This window comes from Erinaceus europaeus, chromosome 4, assembly GCF_950295315.1.
Source record: "Erinaceus europaeus chromosome 4, mEriEur2.1, whole genome shotgun sequence".
Lineage (NCBI taxonomy): Eukaryota > Metazoa > Chordata > Mammalia > Eulipotyphla > Erinaceidae > Erinaceus > Erinaceus europaeus.
In genome coordinates this window covers 143,730,858-143,756,951 of record NC_080165.1, presented here as the reverse complement: position 1 = coordinate 143,756,951, position 26,094 = coordinate 143,730,858, and the positions used below count along the sequence as shown (strand labels likewise).

The following is a 26,094-nucleotide window of genomic DNA, read 5'->3' as shown; positions in this document are numbered from 1 at the left end:
ACTCCAAAGGGATAAAGAATAGGAAAGCTATCAGGGGAGGGGATGGGATACGGAGTCCTGGCGGTGGGATTATACTCCTCTTATCCTATGATCTTGTCGATATTTTTATTTTATAAATAAATAAATAAATGACAGTGAACACAGGAAGCATGAATGAGGTGTATGTAGCAGAGAAGGTGAAGTGTGCTTTAGGCTGCAGGGACTTCACGTCGTACAGGGAATGGTCTATCTGAGGAAACAGAAGAAACGACGGGGGCTGTAGGCGGTGAGGGTGAGAACGACACTGAGGCTGCAGGAGGTGTAGACTGGGGTTTGAGCACGCAGGTGTTGGGTCACTTTCTGGACTTTAGTCTTTATCTTGAGAGGGACAGGGTATCAAGTCGGGGTAGATGCGCGCACAGAACTGGCTCACTGGGAAAGGCGTGTGCTTTCTTATTATGTTCCAACCCTGGCACCACAGAGGAGGAGCGCTAACACCAGAGAAAGCTCCAGTGCTGTGACATCTGTCCCTTTCTTTCTTTCTTTCTTTCTTTCTTTCTTTCTTTCTTTCTTTCTTTCTTTCTTTCTTTCTTCCTTTCTTCCTTTTTTCCTTTCTTCCTTTCTTCCTTTCTCTCTCTCTCTGTATCTGATTGGGGAAAAAAAAATAATAAAAGGAAAAGAAAAGAACAGAAAGCACACGCCCTTTCAGATTAGCATCTGAAGGTCCTTGATAGTTTGGAGAAAAGATGAAGAACACAGGCAGGTGAAGGAGGAGGCTATCAGAGCAGCTCAAGAAAGACATGATGATTGCATGACGACAAAATTCATGCGGAAGGACTGAGGAGCTTCTAGTGCTCTAGTGCGCAGTGCGCAGGCATGTGGGAAGAGGCAGGAGACAGTCTTTGTATAAATGCATGAACGAGGCACCACACTTAACGTCTGTTACAGGTTGAACGCGGTCCCTGGAAAATTCCCATGTTGACGTGGGGGGGGTTAGACAGTATACATGAGTGGAAGCAGTGTTGCAAGTGTCTCTCTGTCAATCTCTTTCTGTCTCTGCCTTTCTGTCTCTCTGCCACTCTCTATCAAATCAGAAAATACCAGAAGCAGAAGTTGTGCAGGCACCAAGTCGCAGTGATAACTCTGGTGACACAAAAGAGAAAACAAGTGTTCAAAAGACCTCGATACTGGTTAGCATGGCCAGTCATCCCAAAGCTTAGTGGCATAAAACAACTACCGCTCAATTATGCCCACAGCTTCTGAGGGCCAGGAACTTAGAAAGCGAATAGCAACGATGGGTTATGTTTGGCCCATGGTTGCTGGGGCTCATCTGGGAAGATTTGAAAAGCCAGAGATTGTTCCAATGACTGGGACTCTCAACATGGTGACTGAGTTCTGAGAGGGAGCATTAAGTGGGTGACCATTCCCAGAGCCTTATATGGCCTAACCCTGAGAACGCACAGAGACTCACTTCTAGAATACTCTGCAAGAAGATCAGTGAGATTCAAAGGAGGGAGACACAGACCTTCACACATAATTTGGGAGGTGATGGGGAAAAGTCAAAGAATACGGGGTCTTCTTTATTTTATTTTTACACCACTGCGCTCTATTTCTGAAGTGAGTACTCAGACACGTGACTGCTTTCTCCCGATTAGGATCCTGGCTAACATGATGATGCAGGAGATGGAGGAGGGTCGCCAAGGCAGTAAGCCTGACGAGGGGCAGAAGTGTTCAAAATGACTCCGCAGGGGTAGGTCGGTGGCACACCCACAAGAGCATACGTGTTACCTGATGTGCAAGGACTTGGGTTCAAGCCCCGGCTCCCTACCTGCAGGGGGAGGCTTCATAAATGGTAAAGCAGGGCTGCAGTTGTCTCTCATTTTCATTTTTCCTCTCTAGATCCTCCTTCCCTTTCAGTTTCTCTCTGTCCTATCAAATCAAAAAAGGGGAAAACCAAGCAAGAATGAACAAACGAACCAACAAACAAACATTGGAAACGGCGAGTCTGTCACGCAGGTCCTGAGTCCCAGTGACAACCCTGATGGCGATACACAAAATGCCTCCTCAGTTTCTGACTCGAGACCATGGACACGGGGCACTCTCTGTGGAGAGAGAGGGCAAGGGAGTGAGCTTGGAGGCTAAGACGATTTATCTGGGCTCACACATGCTGCATCCAGGGTGCCTGTGACACCGCCAAGTGGAAATACTGGGGTTAACTGCTAGATATTTAGCTTTAAAGTTCAGGGGTATCCTGGGATGCAGATACATTTGAAACTCACTGGCATGTAGACAGCAGGTTATTGAAGACTTGAGCTTCATTTTCTCTTTTTTTTAAAAAAAAATTATTTATTTGTTCCCTTTTGTTGCCCTTGTTGTTTTCTTTCTGACTTTTATTTTCAAATATTTATTTATTCCCTTTTGTTGCACATGTAGTTTTTATTGTTATAGTTGTTGTTGTTGATGTCGTCATCGTTAGATATGACAGAGAGAAATAGAGAGAGGAGGGGAAGACATAGAGGAGAGAGAAAGACAGACACCTGCAGACCTGCTTCTCTGCTTGTGAAGCGACTCCCCTGCAGGTGGGGAGCCGGGGGATCGAATCTTGATCCTTACGTCGGTCCCTGTGCTTTACGCCACCTGCACTTTACCCGCTGCGCTACCCCCAGACTCCCGAGCTTCATTTTCTGAGTGTCTGTTTTTGTCTTGTGATCACAAGGGAATTTCATTAAACAACGTACATGTTGAACAGTGGTGCTTCATCTCTCAGTAAAACGAGCTGCCTTTCCACATGCCAGGCCACAAGAGCAGCCAGCCAGCGACCTAGAGAACTTCTAACTGGTGTATAATCCAACTGATCGAATACAAGCGTTCACTGACCAGACATACTCTAAACACCAGGGCCTACTTAGTCAAGAAGGCCATCATAACGACAAGCTTTTGTAGTCACCAATATTGCTTTTTGTTTTTTGCCTTTTCACCATCAACAACCTTCACTTCACCATGTTTGCATATCTAATCTAATGCTCCTATATTTGATTTCTAATATGTTTAGTTCACAATGTTTGTTGTCTTTGTGTGTGTGGTGCTGGAGATCAAACCCAGGACTTATATGTGCCATGGAATATGCTCTCCCACTGACCCATATCCTCAGCCCCTGAGTTTTCCTTCACATAAAAACACTTGTGGTGGGAGTCGGGCGGCAGCACAGCGGGTTAAGCGCATGTGGTGCGAAGCGCAGAGACCGGCATAAGGACCCCTATTCGAGCCCCCGGCTCCCCACCTGTAGGGAAGTCGCTTCACAAGTGGTGAAGCAGGTCTGCAGGTGTCTGTCTTTCTCTCTCCCTCTCTGTCTTCCCCTCCTCTCTCCATTTCTCTCTGTCCTATCTAACAGTGATGACATAAATAACAACAACAATAAAAACAAAACAAAACAAGGGAGACAAAAGGGAAGATAATATAAAAAAAAAACCTTAAAAAATTGTATTAAAAATATCTGTGGCTTGTACACACACACACACACACACACACACCTTTTCTTAAATGTGATGGTTACCTAGGTTTTTTATTTTAGTATTCCTTAAACTGTATATATCTGTCATATATACTTGTGCGTGCTTGATACATTTCACAATAAAATGCTAAGCTGTACTCAATAGCTTTTAAATCTGTATAAATTCAACATTTTTATTTGCAAGGGGTGATTTAAGAGTGTGTCTACTTTATGAAAAAGGGATGTTAGTCAAATCAGTTACTTATTATCGCCCACACTACTACCATCTTCAAAGACGTGGATGTGTGAGTGATCTAAGCTTGAACAGATGCCCAGTACACAATAAAACACGACGTGGCATGGTTTATTAGCTCGTTAATACATGCCTGGGGTGCTATGTGAGGGAAAGGCTGTGATGAAATATACCCCAGACTACCTTAATGCTTTTATACAACACTCAATATTTCACTTTCAAAACCTCTTCAAATAGGTTTCATTTTTAAGATGGTATCTCCATGGTTATCTACTTGGGTATTTTTAATGTCAAAGAAAGGAAAACAAATCTTTCTACTTATATCCTTTTTAATGTACTGACTGGATACAGACAGTCGGAAGTTGAGAGGAAGGCAGATATAGAGAGGGAGACAGACACCTGTAGCCCTGCTTCACTGCTTGTGAAGCGTTCCCCCTGGAGGTGGGGACCACGGGCTTGAACCTGGGTCCTTATGCATTATAACATGTGTGCTCAACCAGGTATACTACCACCTGGTCCCTAATTTTTTTTAATTATCTTTATTCATTGGGTAGAGACAGACAGAAATCAAGAGGGTAGGTGGCGATAGAGAGACATTAAGGGAATAGTGAACAGAAAACCACAAATATTTTTTTTAAATCATTGATTGATGGCTGACAAAGTAGCCCACTTTAGTAGTGTGTTGTTTTGTCATGTTATTACCCAGGTTTGCACCCAGTCTTTACTACACTGAGGGATGCTTCAGTGCTGTGGTGTCTTTCTGTCTAAGTCTGTCTTCTTTTTGTTTGTTTTTACCAGAGCACTGCTTAGATCTGACTAACAGAGGTACTGAGGATTGGACCTGGGACTTTGGAGCCTCAGGCATGAAAGCCTTTTTGCATAACTATTATGCTATCTCCCCTTCCCAGTTTATGTCTTTTTTCTTTTTAATTATTTTAATTTATTGTGGTCCAGGAGGTGGCACAGTGGATAAAGCATCGGACTCTCAAGCATGAGGTCCCAAGTTCAATCCCCAGCAACACATGTACCAGAGTGATGTCTGGCTCTCTGGCTCTTTCTCTCTCCTCCTATGTTTCTCATTAATAAATAAATATATTTAAATTTATTTATTGGATAGAGATAGCGAGAAATTGAGAGGAAGGGGGAGGTAGGTAGAGGGGAAGAGAGACAGAGAGACACCTGCAGTCCTGCTTCACCACTTGCAAAGCTTTCCCCTTGCAGATGGGGACTAGGGGCTTGAACTCGGATCCATTCGCACTGTAACATGCGCACTCAACCAGGTGCACCTCCACCTGTCCCTCCCTCCCCCCCAGTTTATGTCTTTCTATCTGAGAAAAAAAACAGTTGACCTGGAGTGGTGAGCCCTCAAAGATCACACACATATACACACAGAAAGAGAGAGAGAATGAGAATCGTGTGTACACACACACACACACACACACACACACACACACACACCATCGATCTGGCACATGCTGAAGCTGGGGCTTGACGCTGGGAGGGCCGTCACGGGGGGCCATCATGCTTGCGAGACGAAGGCTTTATCCATTGTACCACCTCCCAGGTTACTAACCCACAGCCATTTGTTACTGCTCATGTATTTGCGGCCCACTTGGGATTCTAGGCGGCTCAGTTTCCCACTGCATGTCCCTGGGTGGCCAGGTGGCTAGGTGTGCTGTGCCGGCTGTCTCATTCCTCCTGGGCCATCAATTTAGCCCGGGAATGCTTTCCCCACAGTGAGGGCAGCCACAAGGGAGCTTCCTACTGGTGAGATGAAGTCAAATGACTGGGCCCCGAGTGAAGAAGCGTTTAAATCCACTGTGCCACAGCGGCGGGGCAGTACAGTTACTTGGCAAAAGACATGGATATGAAGATTAGCATCTGCTGCCACATACCAGACCACCCCCAAACTTGGTGGCTAAAAACAGTAGCAACCATTCTCTAGGTTTCACCATCTCTGTGGATCAGGAATTTAGGAATGGCCGACCTGAGCTCACGATTCTAGCTTGGAGCTACTAGTGGGAGAGTAGACACGCTGCACCCTGCAGACAAAGAGGGCGTGACATTCCTGCCTCCTAACTGCTGTCTACTCCACGTAAGACATTTGGTGCAGTGTGATCACTCCATGAACACCTGCTAGTAAGAAGGTGTTTATTACCAAAATGTAAGACGGCGATAGGCAAAGGACAGGTTCAAAGAAAGTGTGTGTTGCCTAGCCGATGCTCGGTGAAGAGAGTAAGAAAATAGGAGATGGAGCTGTCAGTCACGTAACAAGCTGGGAGATAGGGTACCTGCTGAACTCCCGGGCTCCATTTGCTTCCACTGCCAACAGTCTTGTCTGTTGCTTCACACCTGTGTTATTTCAACACCCTTCCAGCTGGTCTCTCTGCTTCTAATTTCTTTGACTTCCAATTAACCCCACGCACAGTGTCTACAATGATTTTAAGCAAAGATTGCCTCAGTGTCTAAGATTCTATGCTGACTTCTTTGTGCGGACTATTTTAAATTCAAATTCTCCAACACAAACGTTTAAGCTCTGCCCTTCTATTCATTTACCCCACTGACATTATCATTCCCCTCAACATGGCCCCTTGGTCTCATCACGATTCAACTCCATCTCTATCTGATACAACTCCGGCCCGAGTTATCTCGGACGGCTTCTAGCACGTCGCAGGTCCTAGACAACATTTGCTAACTGGGTAGCAGCCAACTAACCCTAAAACAAGATGGGAAGACTTAGATGAAATACAGCTTCTGTGCAGGACACAAACCATTACTGGTCATTACAGAAGACATACGTAAACTAAACAACTGGCTTTCTCTAGAACAATTCAATTTGTAGTTTAAAACACGAATTCCCACAAATGGGAAGGCTTTGCTAATGAATTCTATCAAACCTTTAAAAATGAAATAATAATAATAATATAATGAACCAAAAACAACCAGACCAGTGTCCCTTATGAAAAACTACAAACATTAACAGAATTTTAGATTGTCAATCCCTGACAATTTAGATTAAACTGCAGTTTATTCCAAGAATGCAAGGCTGGCATAACACTTGAAAACCTTGATTTATCCCCTCTTACTCTCTTTGGTGTCAGCTTGCATTCTGATACTGAGCTGTGTCTCTGACCCCTTGACAGACTTAAAGACAAAAAACAAACAAAAAACAAGAAGAGGAAGGGGGAGGAAGAAGAGAGACTGGCAGTTCACCTGCTCGAGCACGTACTTTGTCATGTGTGAGGACTGGGTTTGAGCACTTAGGAAACTATAAGCAGTGGAGAGCAGAGCAGCACTATGGTGTCTCTCCTCTCTGAAATTTACCAGCACCAGAAGAAGAAAGAAGGGGAGAAAGTCTGTCTGCTGGACGCAGTGGAATCATACAGGTACAAAGTCCCAGGAGAAAAAGAGTAAGAAACGACAACTATGACCCTCTCAAAAAGCTGAAGGGGCCCTGGGGAGATAGCACAGTGGCTTAAGTTGTTTATACAACAGACTTTCATCTTGAGGTTCAGAGGGCCTGGGTTCAAGTACTGGCACCACCATAATTCAGAGTTGAGAAATTCTCTGGTAAAAAAAAGAAAAAGGGAGTCAGATGGTAGCGCAGCGGGTTAAGTGCAAGTGGCGCAAAGCGCAAGGACCGGCAAAAGGATCCCCACCTGCAGGGGCATCGCTTCACAGGCGGTGAAATAGGTCTGCAGGTGTCTGTCTTTCTCTCCGCTCTCTGTCTTCCCCTCCTCTCTCCATTTCTCTCTGTCCTATCCAACAACAACGACATCAATAACAACAACAATAATAACTACAGCAATAAAACAAGGGCAATAGAAGGGAAAACAAATATTTTTTAAAAAGAAAAAAAAAGAAAAAAAAAATCAAAATAAAGCCACACACACATACACACACACACACTCAAAATCTAACATTAACTCCTAATATAAACTCTCAGGAAATTAGAAATAAATGATAACTTCTTTAGCAGTCAAAAGCCTACAAAACAAAACGAAAATCCTAGAATTCACATCACACTTGATGAAATAGTTTTCTTCCTTTCCCTGCTAGCACCAGGAGCAAGTTCATTCTTTTATTCTCATCACTTCAATGTCATATTGGAGAGTCTAGTTTTCGGGCTTGAGATTTGATTTTGCCCAACAAAGAAACCAATGAGGTAGTCTATTTACTGATTTGGGTGTGTCTCGCATATGCTAACGGAAGATTCTTGGGGCTGAGAGAAAGACCTGTTTATCACTCAGGGCAAGCGAGAAGAATGTTAAGCAAGCAGCACACAGGTGTTGGCTACGCTTGACCCCAGGTCTCAGAGGGGCAAAGCGCTGGTTTCTCATGGCTGTGCCGTGGGGAGATTTGCATTCTGACTATAGAACACTGAGTTTGGGGGGACTTTCAGCTTTTGTAGCAAGCTGCAAGCTAAACAAGGTTGCTTTTGGGGACTGACTGGTGGGTGTGTGTTTCGATGGTAACGACAGGCTCATGGCTGCATGCATATGTCAAAGCGTCAGATCCTCACTTTAAATATTGGCAGTTTATTGTACGCCAACAAACTGAAGAAAATACGAGAACCCCCTGTTCAAAGCATTCAAAGTCTTTCTACATCACTGATTTCCGTAAATATTTTGTTATATATTTTGTTATATTTTGATATAACAATGTGTTAGGCTTTGCTCTGGTGTGGGGAATATAATGGTAAACATAATTTCTCTTTTAGAGCTTATATTCGTGCGTGGGGGGGGGAGGATAAAATAAGCAGTAAGATAAACATCAGGTGAGGAGCCACTCTCTGTCCTAATCCACCTTTCCAGCCCTATTCTAAACTCTTGACAACATCTTCACAGGCAATATTTTTAGTCTGCCTATATGTTAGCTGTCAAGCTCAAAGTTACTAAAGTCATGGGCCCCCTGGAATAGACCTAAAACAGTCTTTCTAGCTTCTTCCCACACAAAGACCCCTAATTTCATCTGCTCTATTCCTACCTTTAGGTTTCTGCTTATTAAACAATTTGTCCTGCTTTATGTCTTAGATCTCTCAGCCACCAAGTTGCAGTTGCTACTATGACACCATCCTGACTTCCCTGGGCAGACCTCACCAATGTGTCCGGAAGCCCCACATCTCCAGAGCCCTGCCCCACTAGGGAAAAGACAGAAATAGGCTGTGGATATGGATCCACTTGCCAACATACATGTCCAGTGGAGAAGCAATTACAGAAGCCAGAGGGATAAAGAATAGAGAAGCTTCCTATAGAGGGGATGGGACATGGAACTCTGGTGGTGGGAACTGTAATTATACCCCTCTTATCTTACAATTTTGTATTAATCCCCTAATAAAAAATTTAAAAAAAATCAGGGGAGTCAGGCAGTAGTGCAGCGGGTTAAGCACAGGTGGTACGAAGCGCAAGGACCAGTGTAAGGATCCCAGTTCGCGCCCCTGACTCCCCACCTGCAGGGGAGTCGGTTCACAAGCAGTGAAGCAGGTCTGCAGGTGTCTATCTTTCTCTCCCCCTCTCTGTCTTCCCCTCCTCTCTCCATTTCTCTCTGTCCTATCCAACAATGACGACATCAATAACAACAACAATAATAACTGCAATAATAAAACAACAAGGGCAACAAAAGGGAATAAATAAATAAATAAATAAATAAATAAATAAGGAGCTAACAGCTTGGCTTCACCAACTGTTCTCATCAACCCTCAGTCAGTATTTCTGTGCTACCCAGAGCCTCCGTCACCGCATCAAGCAGTCAGATAGAAGGCAGGTAACTGTTGGCTCTTCCGGTCCCCAGAGAGGTGAAGAAGTTAGCAACTTCTTTTAAGCCACAGAGCAATTCTTCTGTGTATTGAATTGGTTCAGGGCTCTGAAGGGTGTGTAGCTCACTTCCCACATGACCTCCATTTGTGGCTGCTTCACGACTGTGCTGACACATAAAGCCTTGAGGTTGTTCCACATAGGGCAGAGCAGTTCTCTATTTCTGAGGTGATTCCTGAGATAAGTTTGGAAAAAAAAAAATCTGAATGGCCAACACCATGGCAAGTACACCAGAACAGGAGTGGACTTGGGGTAGGGGCAGAACTTTTCTGGTCAGGAAGGGAGATGTGATTAGCTGAGACTGAATGTCGGCACAGAACGGGGACATCAAGAAACGCTCGCACTGCTTCGGCTCCGCTGTGTCTTCTTGTTTCTTTTTCCTTTATTGTCATTATTATCTTTAAAAAATTTATTTATTTATTTTCCCTTTTGTTGCCCTTGTCTTTTTATTGTTGTTGTAGTTATTGATGTTGTCGTGCAGCCCCACAATGACCCTGGGTCCAAACTCCCAGAGGGATAAAGAACAGGAAAGCTATCAGGGGAGGGGATGGGATATGGAGATCTGGTGGTGGGAATTGTGTGGAGTTGTAGCCTATGGTTTTTGTCAATGTTTCCTTTTTATAAATAATAATAAAAAAAAACCCCAAAAACTGTTAATGAACTGGGTTCATTTTGTTGGGCAAATGGTAAAAGCAGAAAGATCAAGAACACTTCCATTAAAAAATTAATACATTCTCATGTTAAGTGAAATAAGTCAGAAACAGAAGGATGAATATGGGATGATCTCACTCTCAGGCAGAAGTTGAAAAACAAGATCAGAAGAAAAGACAAAACAAAACAAGTAGAACCTGAACTGGAATTGGCATATTGCACCAAAGTAAAAGACTTTGGGGTGGGAATACAGATCCAAGAAGGATGACAGAGGACCTAGTGGGGGTTGCATTGTTATATGGGAAACTGGGGAATGTTAGGCATGTACAAACTATTGTACTTACTGTTGAATGTAAAACAGTAATTCCCCAATAAAGAAATAAAAAAAATTAATACATTCAACTCTAAAATATTAGTATCTTATAGGGAACTAAATCGAGTACCTTGAGTATGTCCCACGGGACAACAAAGCCTCAGTGGCCAGAAGAGGGCAGTGTAGTCACCGTAAGTGGTGGCACCTCCGGTCTGGCGGCTTCGTTAGGCACTGAAACAGCTACAGGCTAAGAGCTTGAGTTCTGCAGTTAATTTTAATTAGCAAACTGCATAGCTGTGGGTACAATAATTTTTCTCTGGACCTTGGTTTGCACATATCCCTGGAATAAGAAGAACAGAAGAACCCGCGGGCAGGATTTCTAGAAGGATTAACTGGAGAAACAGGTGAATACCGAAGGCAGTGTCATTTGCTTGGCTGCCACGGTCTCCACCACACTAGGAACAAGGTGGCTTTCTATGAACTGAACTCAGCCAGGAATCATCTATTGGACAATGTGCTCTTTTTTTTTTTTTTGCCTCCAGGGTTACCGCTGGGGCTCGAAGCCACCACCATAAATCCATTGCTCCTGGAGGCTATTTTTTTCTTTTTGTTGCCCTTGTTGTTTATTGTTGTTGTTGTTATAGCTGTAGCTGTTGTTGGATAGGACAGAGAAATCAAGAGAGGAGTGGAAGACAGAGAGGAGGAGAGAGAGAGACACCTGCAGACTTGCTTCACCACCCATGAAGTGACCCCCCCCCCCGTAGGTGGGGAGCCAGGGGCTTGAACCTGCATCCTTGAGCTGGTCCTCATGCATCGCGCATGTGCGCTTAACCTGCTGCACTACCGCCCGGCCCCCACAGCGTGCTCTTAATCCTTAGTCACAGCAGTTCACAGGGAGTCAACAAAGGGATTCACTCTGGTCACATATCCTGCCAGGTCCCCTAATGTCTTCAGACCCCTTTGCTGCTGTGAGCCATGGCTACCAGGATGCATGGTTTTCCTGGACTAAAAGTGAGCAGACGTCTCTGCATTTCCCTAACTACTCTCAGAGCTCTCCAGAGGCCCTGCGTTAGAGTTACAATACTTATTTTCTCCAAGGTGCTCGTGCCCTGTGTCTCACCTCTGGTGAAATTTCTTCTTCTCCTTCTTTTTTTTTTTTTTTTCCAAATAGAAATGTCAAAGATGTCTGTATGGGCACTATTTTCCATAACTTACAGTAATTGAAATCTTGCTAATCTAGATGCTGAAGAAATTAGAAGAATGAAACATAAGATAGGAGTCCTTTCCAACAGGACGACCGAGTGAAGTGGTGATGGTGGCCAGTGGAGCACTGACTGTGTGTGCATTCAATATCCTGCTAACTCAAACAACTTCATTCTAAGGAAATAAAACCTGACCCTGCTTAATGAATAAGAATAATAAAAAAAAACTCTTAAATTTAGAATTATGAAATGAATCAAAATAAGTCTGCTGTGCAATCCGCCGTTCATTCTACTTATATACGAGAGAATTTGGTAATGCAGTGAATTCAGGATCTCCAGTATCAAGGACATTCTTCTTCCATGCTCCCAACGGATTACCTTCTGATGTCATGTCCACTCTTCTGGGACATGGACCCATTCCTCTGGGGGCAGACGGGGCTCGGCCTCTTCAGCGTGAGCGGCTGCTCCTGCCTGTTTGCGCCGGGTGAGGGCACCCCCGCCAGCCAGCAGCATCCCGGTGTCTGCTGGGCTGCAGACTGCTCAGACCGTGGATCCAGCCAGAGGATAAGAGGTTGTTTTAACTGGCTAAATCTGCTATGTACTAAGCGTATGGCCCTGAGTTTGTAGCCAAAACACTAATCTGGAAACAAAATGTCAAGTACAATTTCAATACAAAACAAGAATGACATTTTTGCTTGTCAGTTCTAGTTCTGCCATGAGGGTTTTCAACCCAGTGCTTCAGAATAAGTACTGGTCTCTTACCTTCGCTGAAGAATTTTCATGGTATACTCCTTGTACTAAGTCCATAAGAGCACTTGCTAGGAGTTCCACCACCTAAAAAACAAGAAAGAAATTAAAAGCAAAGATTAAAAGTGTATTCCCATTTTTAATGTCAATTGGTCCAACCCCAGTGGAGTGCAGTCTGAAGACCTCTCAGAAGGACCTACCCTGTGACCTTGTAATTAATTCCTCTCCTGGGGATAGCAAACACACCCATCCAAAAAGACCTGTGTGCACATATGTTCTTAGCAGCACAATCTGTAATAGCCAACACCTGGAAGCAACCCAGGTGTCCAACAACAGATGAGTGGCCGAGCAAGTCGTGGTCTATATACACAATGGAATACTACTCAGCTGTTAAAAATGGTGACTTCACCTTCTTTACCCCATCTTGGATAGAGCTTGAAGGAGTTATGTTAAGTGAAATAAATCAGAAACAGGATGAATATGGGATGATCTCACTCTCAGGCAGAAGTTGAAAAACAAGACCAGAAAAGAGAACACTAAGCAGAACTTGGACTGGAGTTGGTGTATTGCACCCAAGTAAAAGACTCTAGGGTGGTGGTGGTGGGGAGGGTTCAGGTCCTGGAACATGATGGCAGAGGAGGACCTAGTGGGGGTTGTATTGTTATGTGGAAAACTGGGAAATGTTATGCATGTACAGACTATTGTATTTTACTGTCGACTGTAAACCATTAATCCCCCAATAAAGAAATTAAAAAAAAAAAAAAGAACTGGAGCTGGGGATGCATTCTTATTATTTGAGTACGAGAGGACCCTAAAAAGGCAAGTGTAGTAGGAAGCCATGTAATGAATAAGAGATCAGATTACTAGACAGTCTTGCCAACGTACATGATTGGTAACCTTACGGTCTTTCTAGAAACAGTGGGATTTTATAGGAGGATAATACCTTGGCACATCTTTCTTTGGTATGATTTTTAAAGTAAATAATTTAGACAATGGAAAGATATTTACGTGTACACTGGGTAAGTCACTCTTGTCACAAACACATAACAGCCCTAGGCTATTTCTGTTTTTTTTTTTTCCCCTTCATTTATTAATTCAAGGAAATCCAGACACTTTTCTGTGATAGCTGTCTTTGGCTATGGAGGTGTAATCTGTTCAAGTTAAGTTGTGACAGTTTGGGAGCTTAGGTCATCTGTAAGTGACGACTCTGCCTGCCTGGATTTGCTGTCTGCATTAAGAGAAAGAAGCATCAGGAAGTAAGATGTTTAAGTCGCTCTGCCAGGTCTGAAATTTCAGGAAAGCAAAAGAGCATTCTGGCTCTTCTAAGTCAAATCCACTGTTAAAGTTCATGCCATCATTTTGACATTTGGTGTCAGATTTTCTGTTTCTAAATCCCTCCTCACTTTACCAGGTCTGGTCTCAGAACTCAAACTGTTTCAAAACCATAACATTTCTTAGTGAGTGATTGATCTGTATTATGTGTCCTGCCATCAGGCGAAACTTGGGATGTGGCTTGTATAAGCGGTAACCCAATCTGATGCTAGCATTTAGTTACAGTCTTTCACGGACCTATTGGTGATACTCGATCCTTCAGGATTTGGGAATGGGGCTTATCTGATACCTTGGGGCGGGGGGGAAAATCCATTCATTTTTCTCTCTTCCCCTTTTAAATAACTCAACACATCTGGTAACACTGTAGGATCATTGTCCTTCAGTTCCTCTGCAGCTCATATTGCTACAATATTTCTTAAGTATTTGGTTACCTAAAAGGGCAGTGTGATGGGTGTGTGTGTGTGTGTGTGTGTGTGGAGACTATAGTTCTTACAAATTAACCCATCTGCAGAGCTAGAAAAGAAATATGCCTTTAATCAGCAAAATTTCCCTACCAGTGGCCTTCGGTACGCTAAGCAGTGTGAACATGAATATGAATCAAAGCATAAATGCTCATGTGTTCAAGTTGTAAGGCAAATCTTTCTACAAATCAATGTAACTCGCCTCTAAGAAAATGTTTATTGAATCCAGGCTACCTGAGATTATAGAATTTTCTTGTTTGTGTCTATATCTTTTAGCTTAATAATATCTTCAGTTACAAGAATGATATACGTTGAAACAAAATCCTTTAATTCAATCAGAACTGAGCTGAATTTTAGGAAGCCAGGCATGGGAATCAGATGTAGGACTGCATAATAGGGAGCTAACAAGATATTATGACATCTCAAAAGCAAATTGGCTTGCCTTGAGGAATTCTTGCTTGAAGTAGCTGTATTAGACATCATAATAAATACCACTGTTTCATCTTCTTGAATTAAGATGATTTATGCAGATAACTACAAACTGTTCAGTAGCACCAAAGAAACCACTTACCGTTTTCTTCCTGTTTTATATTCTGGACCTAATTCAGAGCTCCTGGTTTTGCTTAATTTTTAAAAACCTTTTAAACCTTGAAAATAATATAGGTTTGGGGGCCAGATGGTGGCTCAGCAGGTTAAGCGCACATGGCGCGAAGTGCAAGGACTGGCGTAAGGATCCTGGTTCAAGGCCCTGGCTCCCCGCCTGCAGGGGAGTCGCTTCACAGGTGGTGAAGCAGGTCTGCAGGTGCCTTTCTCTTTCTCCCCCCTCTCTGTCTTCCCCTCTTCTCTCGATTTCTCTCTGTCCCATGAAACAACAACAGCAATAACAACAACAATAAGAGCAACAAAAAATGGGGAAAAATGGCCTCCAGGAGCAGTAGATTTGTAGTGTAGGAACTGAGCCCCAGCAATAAACCTGGAGGAAAAAGAAAGAAAGAAAGAAAGAAAGAAAGAAAGAAAGAAAGAAAGAAAGAAAGAAAGAAAAAGAGGTTTGACAAATCTAGTTTCAACACTGAAGCTCTGTAAATATGTTTAGTGTACAGTACAATTAGTCCAGGTACCTACATGCCAAATATATTCACAGTGTATTCTAAGCACAACAAAATGAATACCTTTGGAAAGTTAGCCATTATTTTATCTTTGCTTTCAGTTTTGTGTTACGTATGAAGATTAGCTTTGTAATGGCCCCAGAACGTGGATATTGAAAAAGTAATCACCTGACCGAAATAAACATACACAAAATGAACTCAGATTTCATTGTTTCACTGAAATTTAAGCTTTATGTTCTACACGGCTATTACTGGAGTTTTATGTATATTAGTTAAATGTTATTTATACATATGGGATTTTTTTTTCATAAAACTATGAAAAAATTTGGATCACAAACAGAATATCCAGGTGGGCAATGCCATGTGCCAGAATCTTTGCAAATAACCCCATTTTTTTTTTCCTATATAAGCTCAAATACTGCCTTGCTACTCTTCTCTTTGAGGTTTTTGAAGATAAAAATGGAAATACATTTAAAAAAAATTTCTGTATTGGGGGATTAATGGTTTATAGTTGACAGTAAAATACAATAGTCTGTATATGCTTAACATTTCCCAATTTTCCACATAACAATTCAACCTCCACTAGGTCCTCCTCTGCCATCATGTCCCAGGACCTGAACCCTCCGCCGCTCCACCCCAGAGTCTTTTACTTTGGTGCAACACACCAACTCCAGTCTGAGTTCTGCTTAGTGTTCTCTCTTCTGATCTTGTTTTTCAACTTCTATGAATGAGATCATCCCATATTCATCCTACTGTTTGACTTATCTCACTTTTTTGGTGAAACTTTTTGTAGCCAATTCCCTTTAGTTGGAATACCTAGATTCAGAATAAAATAATTTTTAAAAGTCATTTGAAAGTTTTTCCAGCCTTTCTTGAGAGAGAGATAGAGAGAGAGAGAGAGAGAGGAGCTGAGAGGGATTCAAGTGACAGAGAGGGAGAGAGACACGTATATAGCACTGCATCACTGCTTGTGAAGCTGGAATCTGGGTCCTGTGCATGGTAAGGAGTGCACTCTACCAGGAGCACCATGACTCAACCCCAATAATTTCCAGCTTTTCAGCTATGATGACTGGTAGCTCACCTACCAGCTGGTAAGATAAAATGCTCTAACTTGATCAATTAAAGGTCACACACTTCATTCCGGGTCTAGAAAAACCTTAACGCTCTGTAATGACTCACATAAGTCGGAATACCCTCAGTTTAAGTGCAGAATTGCATCAAGCAAACAATGGCACCACTGACTACAGCACTTGCTTCCCTGATGAGTAACTATGTCGAGCGCTTAAGAGAGAATCTGAAACATAATAAGCCTCAGTGAGTGTTAACTCATTCTTCATCTCCAGCTCCTTATCATTACTTGATTTTTTAATACGATTCTTGGGCTAACAAAGGATACAGGGTGAAAGGCACGATCACAGTGCTTTTTAAATCTGTGTCCGTATGTTTTCAAAGTGGAGTTTAGTTCCACAAGACACACAGAGACTATATGAACTAAAATCAAAAATGCTGTTTACATTAGCTTGTTATATCCTGAAACATTATTTTAGATCATATGACTACCAGCACCGATGTTACTGTCTATTCCAGCTGTCTAGATACTAATAAAACACGTGATAAGTTTCTTCATTCCTAGAAGCTGTAAGAATAGTAGGCAGACCTGCTGACCTGAACACATGAGTGTAAAACATGCCTTTTCTTGGGGCCGGGTGGTGGTGCACCTGGCTGAGAGCACATGTTACAGTGCACAAGGACCCAGGTTCAAGCCCCCCAGCCTGCACCTGTAGAGGGGAAGCTCTGCGAGTGCTGAAGCAGGGCTGCAGGTGTCTCTCCACCTCTTTTCCTCTCTAGTTCCCTCTTCCCTCTCAATTTCTGGCTGTTTTTACCCACTACTGGGGATTGAACCCGAGAGCTCACAAAGGTAAGGATAAGCTCTCTGACTACTCAGCCACCTTTTTTTTTTAATTTGCCCCCCCTTTTGTTGCCCTGGTTGTTTTATTGTTGTTACAGTTATTATTACTGTTATTATTATTTATGTTGTCATTGTTGGATAGGACAGAGAGAAATGGAGAGAGGAGGGGAAGACAGAGAGGGGGAGAGAAAGACAGACACCTGCAGACCTGCTTCACCACCTGTGAAGCGACTCCCCTGTAGGTGGGGAGACAGGGGCTGGAATAGGGGTCCTTATGCCGGTCCTTGCGCTTTGCACTACGTGCGCTTAACCCGCTGTGCTACCCCCTCACCCCCATCATCTGTTTTTTTTCACCAGAGCATTGCTCAGTTCTGACTGATGGTGGTTCGGGGGAGTGAACCTGGGACTTTGGAGCCTCAGGCACGAGAGTCTCTTTGCATAACCACTGTGCTATCCACCCACTGCCCCTGAGCCACCTGTGTCCCACAGTATCCTTAAGGTTATAACAGAATCTATGTCAACACCATGGTGAATAATACCCTAGAGTTCACTGAGTGAGAGGGGGTAACAATGTGAGCCCACTGAGTGGGAGGGGGGAACACCGATATTAAGAGTTAAGGTCTTGCTTCTCACCTCGTTTTGTCTACCGGTGAAATGCTGCGGTGAAAAGCTGCATAGAAAAGCAAATAGCAAGTGCACAGCCAACTGCTCCGCAGACAAAATGCGGGTCTCTTCACTTCTATCACCACTCTCTCTGGAAAGGTAAGGCCTAGCTGCTAGCCAGATAGAGCCTGAATCGCAGCACAATTACAAATCTGATATCACTGGCCTGTGAAATACATTTCTTCCCCAAAAGATAGATTGATTGATTTAATAAGAGTGTGGGGCAGAGCACGGAGTTATCACCCCTAGAATTAAGGCTCAAACTTGAGACCTTGCACCTGCAAGGACTACGTTTTACCTGCTGAGACATCTCCCCAGAGGCTGAAATGCTTTCTTAAATTTGCTTCTTTATTTTGGATAGAGGTCAAGAGAAACTGAGAGGGAGTCGGGCGGTAGCGCAGCGGGTTCAGCGCAGGTGGCGCAAAGCACCAAGGACCCGCGTAAGGATCCCGGTTCGGACCCCGGCTCCCCACCTGCAGGGGAGTCGCTTCACAGGCGGTGAAGCAGGTCTGCAGGTGTCTGTCTTTCTCTCCTCCTCTCTGTCTTCCCCTCCTCTCTCCATTTCTCTCTGTCCTATCCAACAACGACAACAACAATAATAACTACAACAATAAAACAACAAGGGCAACAAAAGGGAATCAATAAATAAAATAAATATTTTTTAAAAAAAGAGAAACTGAGAGGGAAAAGGAGACGGAAAGGGAAAGGGAGAGACATCGGCAGCATTGCTTCACCACTTACGAAGCCCCCCCCCCCAGTAAGTGGGGGCCAGGGAGAGAGACAGAGAGACACCTGCAGCCCTGCTTCACCACTGGCAAAGCTCTCCCCCTGCAGGTGGAGCCTGGAGGCTTGAACCCAAGTCCTTGTGCATTGTAACAAGTGCACTCAACCAAGTGCACCACCTGGCCTCAAAATAATTTTTTAAAAAATATTTTTAAAATTTAAAAAACATTATCTTTATTTATTTATTGGATAGAGACCATCAGAAATTGAGACGGAAAGGGAAGAGAGAAGAGAGACAGAGAGACACCTGTAGCACTGCTTCACCATTTGCAAAGCTTTCCCCCTGCAGGTGGGGACCAGGGGCTTAAACCTGGGTCCTTACACATTCTAACATATGTGCTCAACCAGGTGTGCCACCACCCGGGCCCTTCAAAATACATTTTTTAAATGGTTAAAAACTGGGAAAATTTTACTCATTTCAGGAGAATATATATGTAATTGCTTTGTTCTCTATCCTTTGGTGAGGGTAACTATTTAATATAATCCCCCCTTTTTCTTTTTAACTGAAAAACTAATGGTTTGATGGCAACCTACAGAAAATGTGTTGTAATGACGATATCTTTTTCTCATAAAAAATAAAAAGTAAGGGGGCCAGGTGACGGTGCACATGGTTGAATGCACTTGTTACAATGCACAGGACTTGGGTTCAAGCCTCCAGGCTCCACCTGCAGGGGGAGAGCTTTGCCAGTGGTGAAGCAGGGCTGCAGGTGTCTCTCCGTCTCTCTCCCTCTCTGTCTACCCCTTCCTCTTGATTTCTGGCTGTCTCTATCCAATAAGTAAATAAATATAATAAAAAAAAATGGAAGGAAGGAGGTTAATAAGAATGGCCAAAAATCCAGCATTACTTTATATTGTTATACAAAGATATCTGTAACATATTCCCAAGGGGGAAAAGGTAGCTACAAGACAAAATAGCATAGTAGGTATTTTTAAAATCGAAATGAAGTCATTTATATGTTTAAATGTGTAGAAGAGCTGGAGAGACAGCACCATTGGCAGCGTGACAGACTTTCAAGCCTGAGGCACAAAGAAGTCTCTGGTTCAATCCCTGCTATCATCACTCGTCATCCAGAGCTGAGCAGTCTCCTGATTTTTGTTTTTTATTTTTTTAAAATATTTGTTTATTTTCCCTTTTGTTACCCTTGTTGTTTTATTGTTGTTACTGATGTCACTGTAGTTGGATAGGACAGAGAGAAATGGAGAGAGGAGGGGAAGACAGAGAGGGGAGAGAAAGATAGACACCTGCAGACCTGCTTCACCGCCTGTGAAGCGACTCCCCTGCAGGTGGGGATCCAGGGGGCTCGAACTGGGATCCTTACGCAGATCCTTGCACTTCGTGCCATGTGGGCTTAACCTGGTGCGCTACTGCCCGACTCCCCTGATTTTTTTTAAAAGATTGATTAAAAAAAATTATTTCAATGCAATGAGTGCCACCCCAGCATGATTCACTTCAGACTGTGACCAGAGACTTCAGGTGTGGAATGACAACCCTTCAGCCTCATCAGTCGAGTGAGACCTTTCCTTTCATAGTATTCTCTAATTTAATTCCAGGTGGTCCACTCCCCAATAAAGTCCCCAAACCTAGATATAGTCCAGGTTCCCTGAGATAGAGCTATATAGGTTCACCTGTGCCCATAAACTAGGGAAAAAATATATACCTGAAAGCAGAAGTACACAAGAGCATGCAGGGAATACCCCCAACACCTCATCTGCACTATTCCACTCTTTAGGTCCATGATTGTTCAACAATTTGTTTGGCTTTGTATGTTAACTCTCTTTTCAGCCACCAGGTTCCGGATGCTAGCAAGATGCTGACCAGACTTCCCTGGACAGACGACCCCATCAATGTGTACTGGAGCGCCACTTCCTCAGAGTCCCACCCTACTAGGGAAAGAGAGAGACATACTGGGAGTATGGATCAACCAGTCAACGCCCATGTTCAGGGGGGAAGCAATTACAGAAGCCAGACCTCCCATCTTCTGCATCCCACAATGATCTCGGGTCCATACTCCCAGAGAGATAGAGAATGGGAAGGCTATCAGGGGAGGCGGTGGGATGTGGAGAGCGGGTTATGGGAATTGTGTGGAATTGTACCCCTCTCATTCTATGGTTTCGTTAATGTCTCCTTTCTTAAATAAATTAAAAAAATTATTTATTCCATTTTGTTGCCCTTGTTGTTTTATTGTTGTAGTTATTATTGTTGTTGGCATTGATGTCATTGTTGTTGGATAGGACAGAGAGAAATGGAAAGAGGAGGGGAAGATAAAGAGGGGGAGAGAAAGATTAGACACCTGCAGACCTGCTTCACCACTTGTAAAGCTGGTAGGGAGCCGGGGGCTCGCACCAGTATCCTTACTCCAGTCCTTGTGCTTTGCGCCATGTGTGCTTAACCCGCTGCACTAGCGCCCAATTCCCAGTGCCTTGATTTTTTAATCTTAACATATTTTATTCATTTATCTATTTATTTTTAATAGGTTAGTAGGAGTACAGGTTAACATAGTTCCATCACCATAGATTTGTGTCCCTAAGCCCACCCTCACAAATGAGCTTAAAAATCTACCCTTTCCCCCAGTGCCCTGATTTATTTAAGTGTGAAAAGTCTCAAGGAAGTACTAATAAAGTTATAACAATTAAGTGTAAATAATTACAATCTGCGTAACTTTTCATTAAAATTTTTGTCTTTAATTCTTAATAGTTGCCTAAATTACAACTACATTCCATTTTATTTATTTATTTATTTATTTATTTGGTACTAGAGCACTGCTCAGCTCTGGCTCATGGTGGTGCAAGGGACTGAACCTGGACTTGGGAGAGAGTCTCTCTGCAGAGCCATTATCCTATCTATTGTCACCCTCCCTCCTTGCTGACTCAAACTAAACAATGAACCCAATTCCAGAGGGTAGGTCTGGAAGGTAAACGTGGCATATGCCTTGCTTATGACTCAAGCTACACTGGATTCACATACAGACATACAAATTCCATCCACCGGAAGTCCTCGCAATAGACCAGGAAGTGGTGCAGTACATTCCGTGTTGACAAGTGCTGCCTCCCCAATCAATATGGTTCAGGAACACAGCACTGGCCAGATGGAGCAGAGCCAGCTGAGTTCTAGACATCTGACTAGCTACCTGAGGTCTTTTCATTCTGAAAGATTTTTTTCTCATGCATAAATACAAACTGAAGGTAGGAAATTAATAAGAGAACAAGAATGGCCAAAATCCATTATCATTTCACTGCTAAGCAAAGACATCTGTAATAAATACATTCCTTTTTTAAAAAATTATTTATTTATTTATTTATTTATTTATTTATTTATTTATGAGAAAGATGGGAGGAGAGAGAGAAAGAACCAGACATCACTCTGGTACATGTGCTGCCGGGGATTAAACTCATGATCTCATGCTTGAGAGTCCGATGCTTTATCCACTGCGCCACCTCCTGGACCACAATAAATATATTCTTAAGTGGGGAAAAAGATGGTTACACAACAAAATAGCAGGCAGGTATTTCAAACATAAAAATGAGAGCATTGCGCTGCTCTGGCTTGCGGCAGTGCTGGGGATTGAACCTGGGGACTTAGGTGCTTGGGCATGATCGACTTTTTGCATAACCATTATGCTATCTCCCTATGCAGCCCACACCACTTTGGTTTGGATAAAAAAAGGTCTACCCTAAATTAAAAGTGAAATGCAACTAAATCTTTGGAGAAATGTCAACTAATAAACCAGCAAGGCTGATGCTGAAGCCGGCGTAAGCTGTGTGAGTGACGCAGCAAGGCGGAAGAGCTGCCTTCCCGGGGCCAGGTGGGGGCAGCTGGTTAAGCGCACACATTGCAGTGTGTAAGGACTCAGGTTCAAGCCCCTGGTCCCCATCTGCACGGGGAAAGCTTCACAAGTGGTGAAGCAGGGCTGCAGGTGTCTCTCTGTCTCTCTCCCTCTCCATCTCTCCCTACCCCCTCAGTTTCTCTCTGTCCCTATCCAGTAATAAATAAATAAATAAATAAAAGAAGAGTTGTTTTCTCCTTTAAAAAAAAATAGATATAGATAGATAGACAGACAGAAAACACCACACTGAAGCTTCTGTCAATGAAGTGGGGGCCGGGTTTGAACTTGGGTTGCACCAATGACAAAGCAACGTGCTATCCAGGCGAGCTATTTTGCGGGGTCTAGAACTGTCTTTTAATCCATCATCAAGAAAAACAAACAAACAAAAAAACAGCCATGATGGGGACTATTTCAACTTACAATCTCCTCTCCAAAGCTTGTAATGTAAAGATTACTTTAATGATGGTTGCCGGTACCGTGTGCAGTGAATGACAAGACAGTGTGTGATGGGTCAACTGCGCTGGTTAGGAGACAGATGAACACAGCCCCTCAGCCCTTACTACTCTTCACAGCTGGGAGCAGAGAGCAGCCTGGCGGCATGGACGCATCTGCAGTGCTCGGGGCCCTCATCACGCACACGCTTATTTCACTTCTCCGGGATGGAACAGCAGTGCATGAAGCAGTAGCAAAGGCAGGAAGGCCCTGGGAAAGAATTAAAAGTTCTCATGTACATCTTGGGGTGGGGGTGGGACAAAGATGGATTTAGTGTGTAAATATGTCGTTTTCAAAGAGCTCTGGCATTTGAAGGGGGTGTTGTCAGGATGCCTTTTAAGCCACAGAACTATATTATTAGTGAAAATGTTTTACAGAAAAAAGAAAAACTTGCAAAGGGTGCTCGACAATGCTTTTAATGGGAACTGGTGCCGTGAGCTCTTCATACAAACGAAGCAGAAATCATTTAAGAGCTTCGTTAAGAGAGGAGGATATACACTTCCAAGGTAAGGCAGGAACTGGCTAAAGAGCAGGGCGCGCCTGCAGGGACCAGAGAGGCGACCTAACATCTGTGCAGCCCTTTCTCTTTTACAGATGGGGTGTGAGCACACGCTCTTGCTCTGGGTCGATTCGGCCTCCCGTGCTCGGCCAGAGCTTCCAGGCTGGCAGTCTCCATAGAGAACGGACCTCTGCACAACACGGAGAGCAGCAGCAGTGGCCAAGTACGGGGTGAATCGACTCACCCACCACCTGGGCACAAAGAGCCCAGATGAGCCCTAATCTGCATGCTGATTAATATAAATGAGCAGTTTTAATTAAGAAGCCATTGATGAAGGGAGGGTTCTCTTCACTCCTCCCTAGCCGAGAGACTAGGCTTAATGAAGACAATGATGAAAGGTTTGCTGCACTGCACACAACATGAACTCACAGAAGTTCTGGAGGAAGCTTCGAAGTCGACTCTTTGAAGGGAGCCTTACAATGGTGCCAAATGTGTAAGGCTGTGCTTATTTGTGGGAGGGAAGGCAATCTGTTCTGGGGAGCTGGAAGTTCTTCCTGGCTAGGAGGGAAGAGCAGAGAGGGAAATGGCACTACCAGTTGGACAGGTGCAGCGAAAACTGAGCAAATTGATAATCTCCATTTTTAATTTAGAACAGCTGATACATGGGTTTATCCACTCTAACCACTGGTAACATTGATCAAGAAAGGTTTCAGGAAAACTCAGTGTAGTGAACTAAAGAAAAAAGTAAAAAAAAAATCACAACTGATACAACTTAAACAAAATAGGCCACAAGCTGAGGTAATGGCTAAGGCATTAATTCCACAAACATTTGCTAACAGCATGAAGCCTGTACTGTATAGCTGAAATTAAGCATGGCTTTTTTTTTTTTTTAAAGATTTACATATCTGTTAATGAGACGGAGTGAGGGAGGGAGGAAGGAAAGGGGAAGAAGAACCAGAGCATCACTCTGGTACTTGGGAGACGGGGCACTGAACTCTGTACCTAGTGCTTGAGAATCCAATGTTTTATCCATTGTGCCACCTCTCAGTTCCCAAGTTCTGACCTTATAAAGAGAAAAGTTGGGGGGGGGTGCAAGTGGTGAGGCGCCTGGTTATGCGCCCACATTACCATGTGCAAATACCCAGGTTGTTGCCACCCCTGCTCCCATCACTGCCATGAGTAGTGAAGTAAGCACTGCCGCTGTTTCTCTCTTTCCTTTTCCCTACCCCCTCTTAAGTTCTCTCTGTCCTGTGAAACAGAAGAAGGAGGAGGAGGGGAAGAAAATGGCTGCCAGGAGCAGTGGACTCGCCATGCAGACACAGGATAGCCCCGGTGGCAAAAAAAAAAAAAAAAAAAGAAAGAAAGGAACAAAGAGGAAGAAAAGAGAAAGGTCACTGATGAATCTTTGATCACTTAGAAAGTACAGCTCATAAGTTATAGATGAGTTGTAGACCCGTGGCCAGTTACATCAATTCTAGTAGGCTACAGTTTTCTTGGGAAGAGCTGTCTGTTCTTCATCAACATTAAGAATCCTACTTCTGGAGGCGGGGCTACGGAGCTGCAGCAGCTGTGTTTCCCTCCTCTCCTCTCCCAGGTCAACTAGGAATACCAAAGGAGACCACCTGGGACCTCAAAAAGACAGGACTAGAACCACCTCAGGAACCCACTAAATCACCGGTGAGTGCCAACACGTGTGGCTCGGGGACAGAGGGGAGTCTAGGGAGAGATTAAGTGGCTGGTAACAGTCTGGCAGTTTACCAGTTGAGAGACCACCTCCAGTCTGTTCCACCAACAATAAGACAGCTGAAGGGAGGAGAGGACTCCCATAAGATTCACCAAATGCAACTGTGAGTCTCCACTGCTACTGCCCTGTGCTGAGGGGAGACCCTGTGCTGACAGCAGGGGACAGGGAACAAACCAGGAAACTCAGGAGAAGACCTCTACCTCGGTGGCCTAGCAGTGGGGCTGTGAGTCTCTTTGCATAACCACTGGATTATCTCTGCCCCACCCTGCTTTATCTCTTGGTCAGGAGTCAGTGATTAAGCTAAGAAGCCTATTTATAGTGTAAAAGCCCTCAGGCTCCCATAGCCTACAGGGAAGAAAAGCACAAAAGAGGCTTTTAAAACACTGTGCTCCAACTCAGGGATTAAAATAATACTGAAACAACTGTCAATTTCCACAACTTTAATTACCTTACTTAGACACAAGTCAATCCAGGCAAGAGTGATCAGCAATTTGAAAAGTACTGAGAGAAGGACCTCATAACACATACTATATAGAATGGTTAAATCACCAAGAAGAAATATTGGAGAAATGAACCAGGACAAGAGTCCAGCTAAAAGCCCCCCAAAGGTTGAAGCACAAAATACTGAGGTCAACAATCAAACACTAGTTAAGGAAAAAAAAAATTACGGGAGTTAGTAAAGAGTTTGAAATAATTGTCAACAGAAATGCAGAAACAACAAATGAGACTCTGGAAGAAAATATTAATTATCTCAAGGTTATTAGAGAGCTGAAAGCTGAAATAGCTGATCTAAGAACACAACTAGCTGACCAGGCTAAAACAGTATCAGAACA

The 26,094-nt window shown here is 43.6% G+C and overlaps 1 protein-coding gene across 4 annotated transcripts in view; it reads right to left on the bottom strand.

Moving 5' to 3' along the window:
* PDSS2 (decaprenyl diphosphate synthase subunit 2) overlaps positions 1-26,094 on the bottom strand; it is a 233,851-nt gene that overhangs the window by 69,291 nt on the left and 138,466 nt on the right. For all 4 annotated transcript variants that reach the window (XR_009549625.1, XM_060190688.1, XM_060190687.1 and 1 more), the window contains exon 4: positions 12,464-12,535. Coding sequence is in view for 3 of the 4 variants with exons in the window: in XM_060190688.1 (XP_060046671.1) it covers positions 12,464-12,535 (72 nt within the window). In the remaining variant the exon portion in view is untranslated. The remainder of the gene's footprint in view (positions 1-12,463; positions 12,536-26,094) is intronic.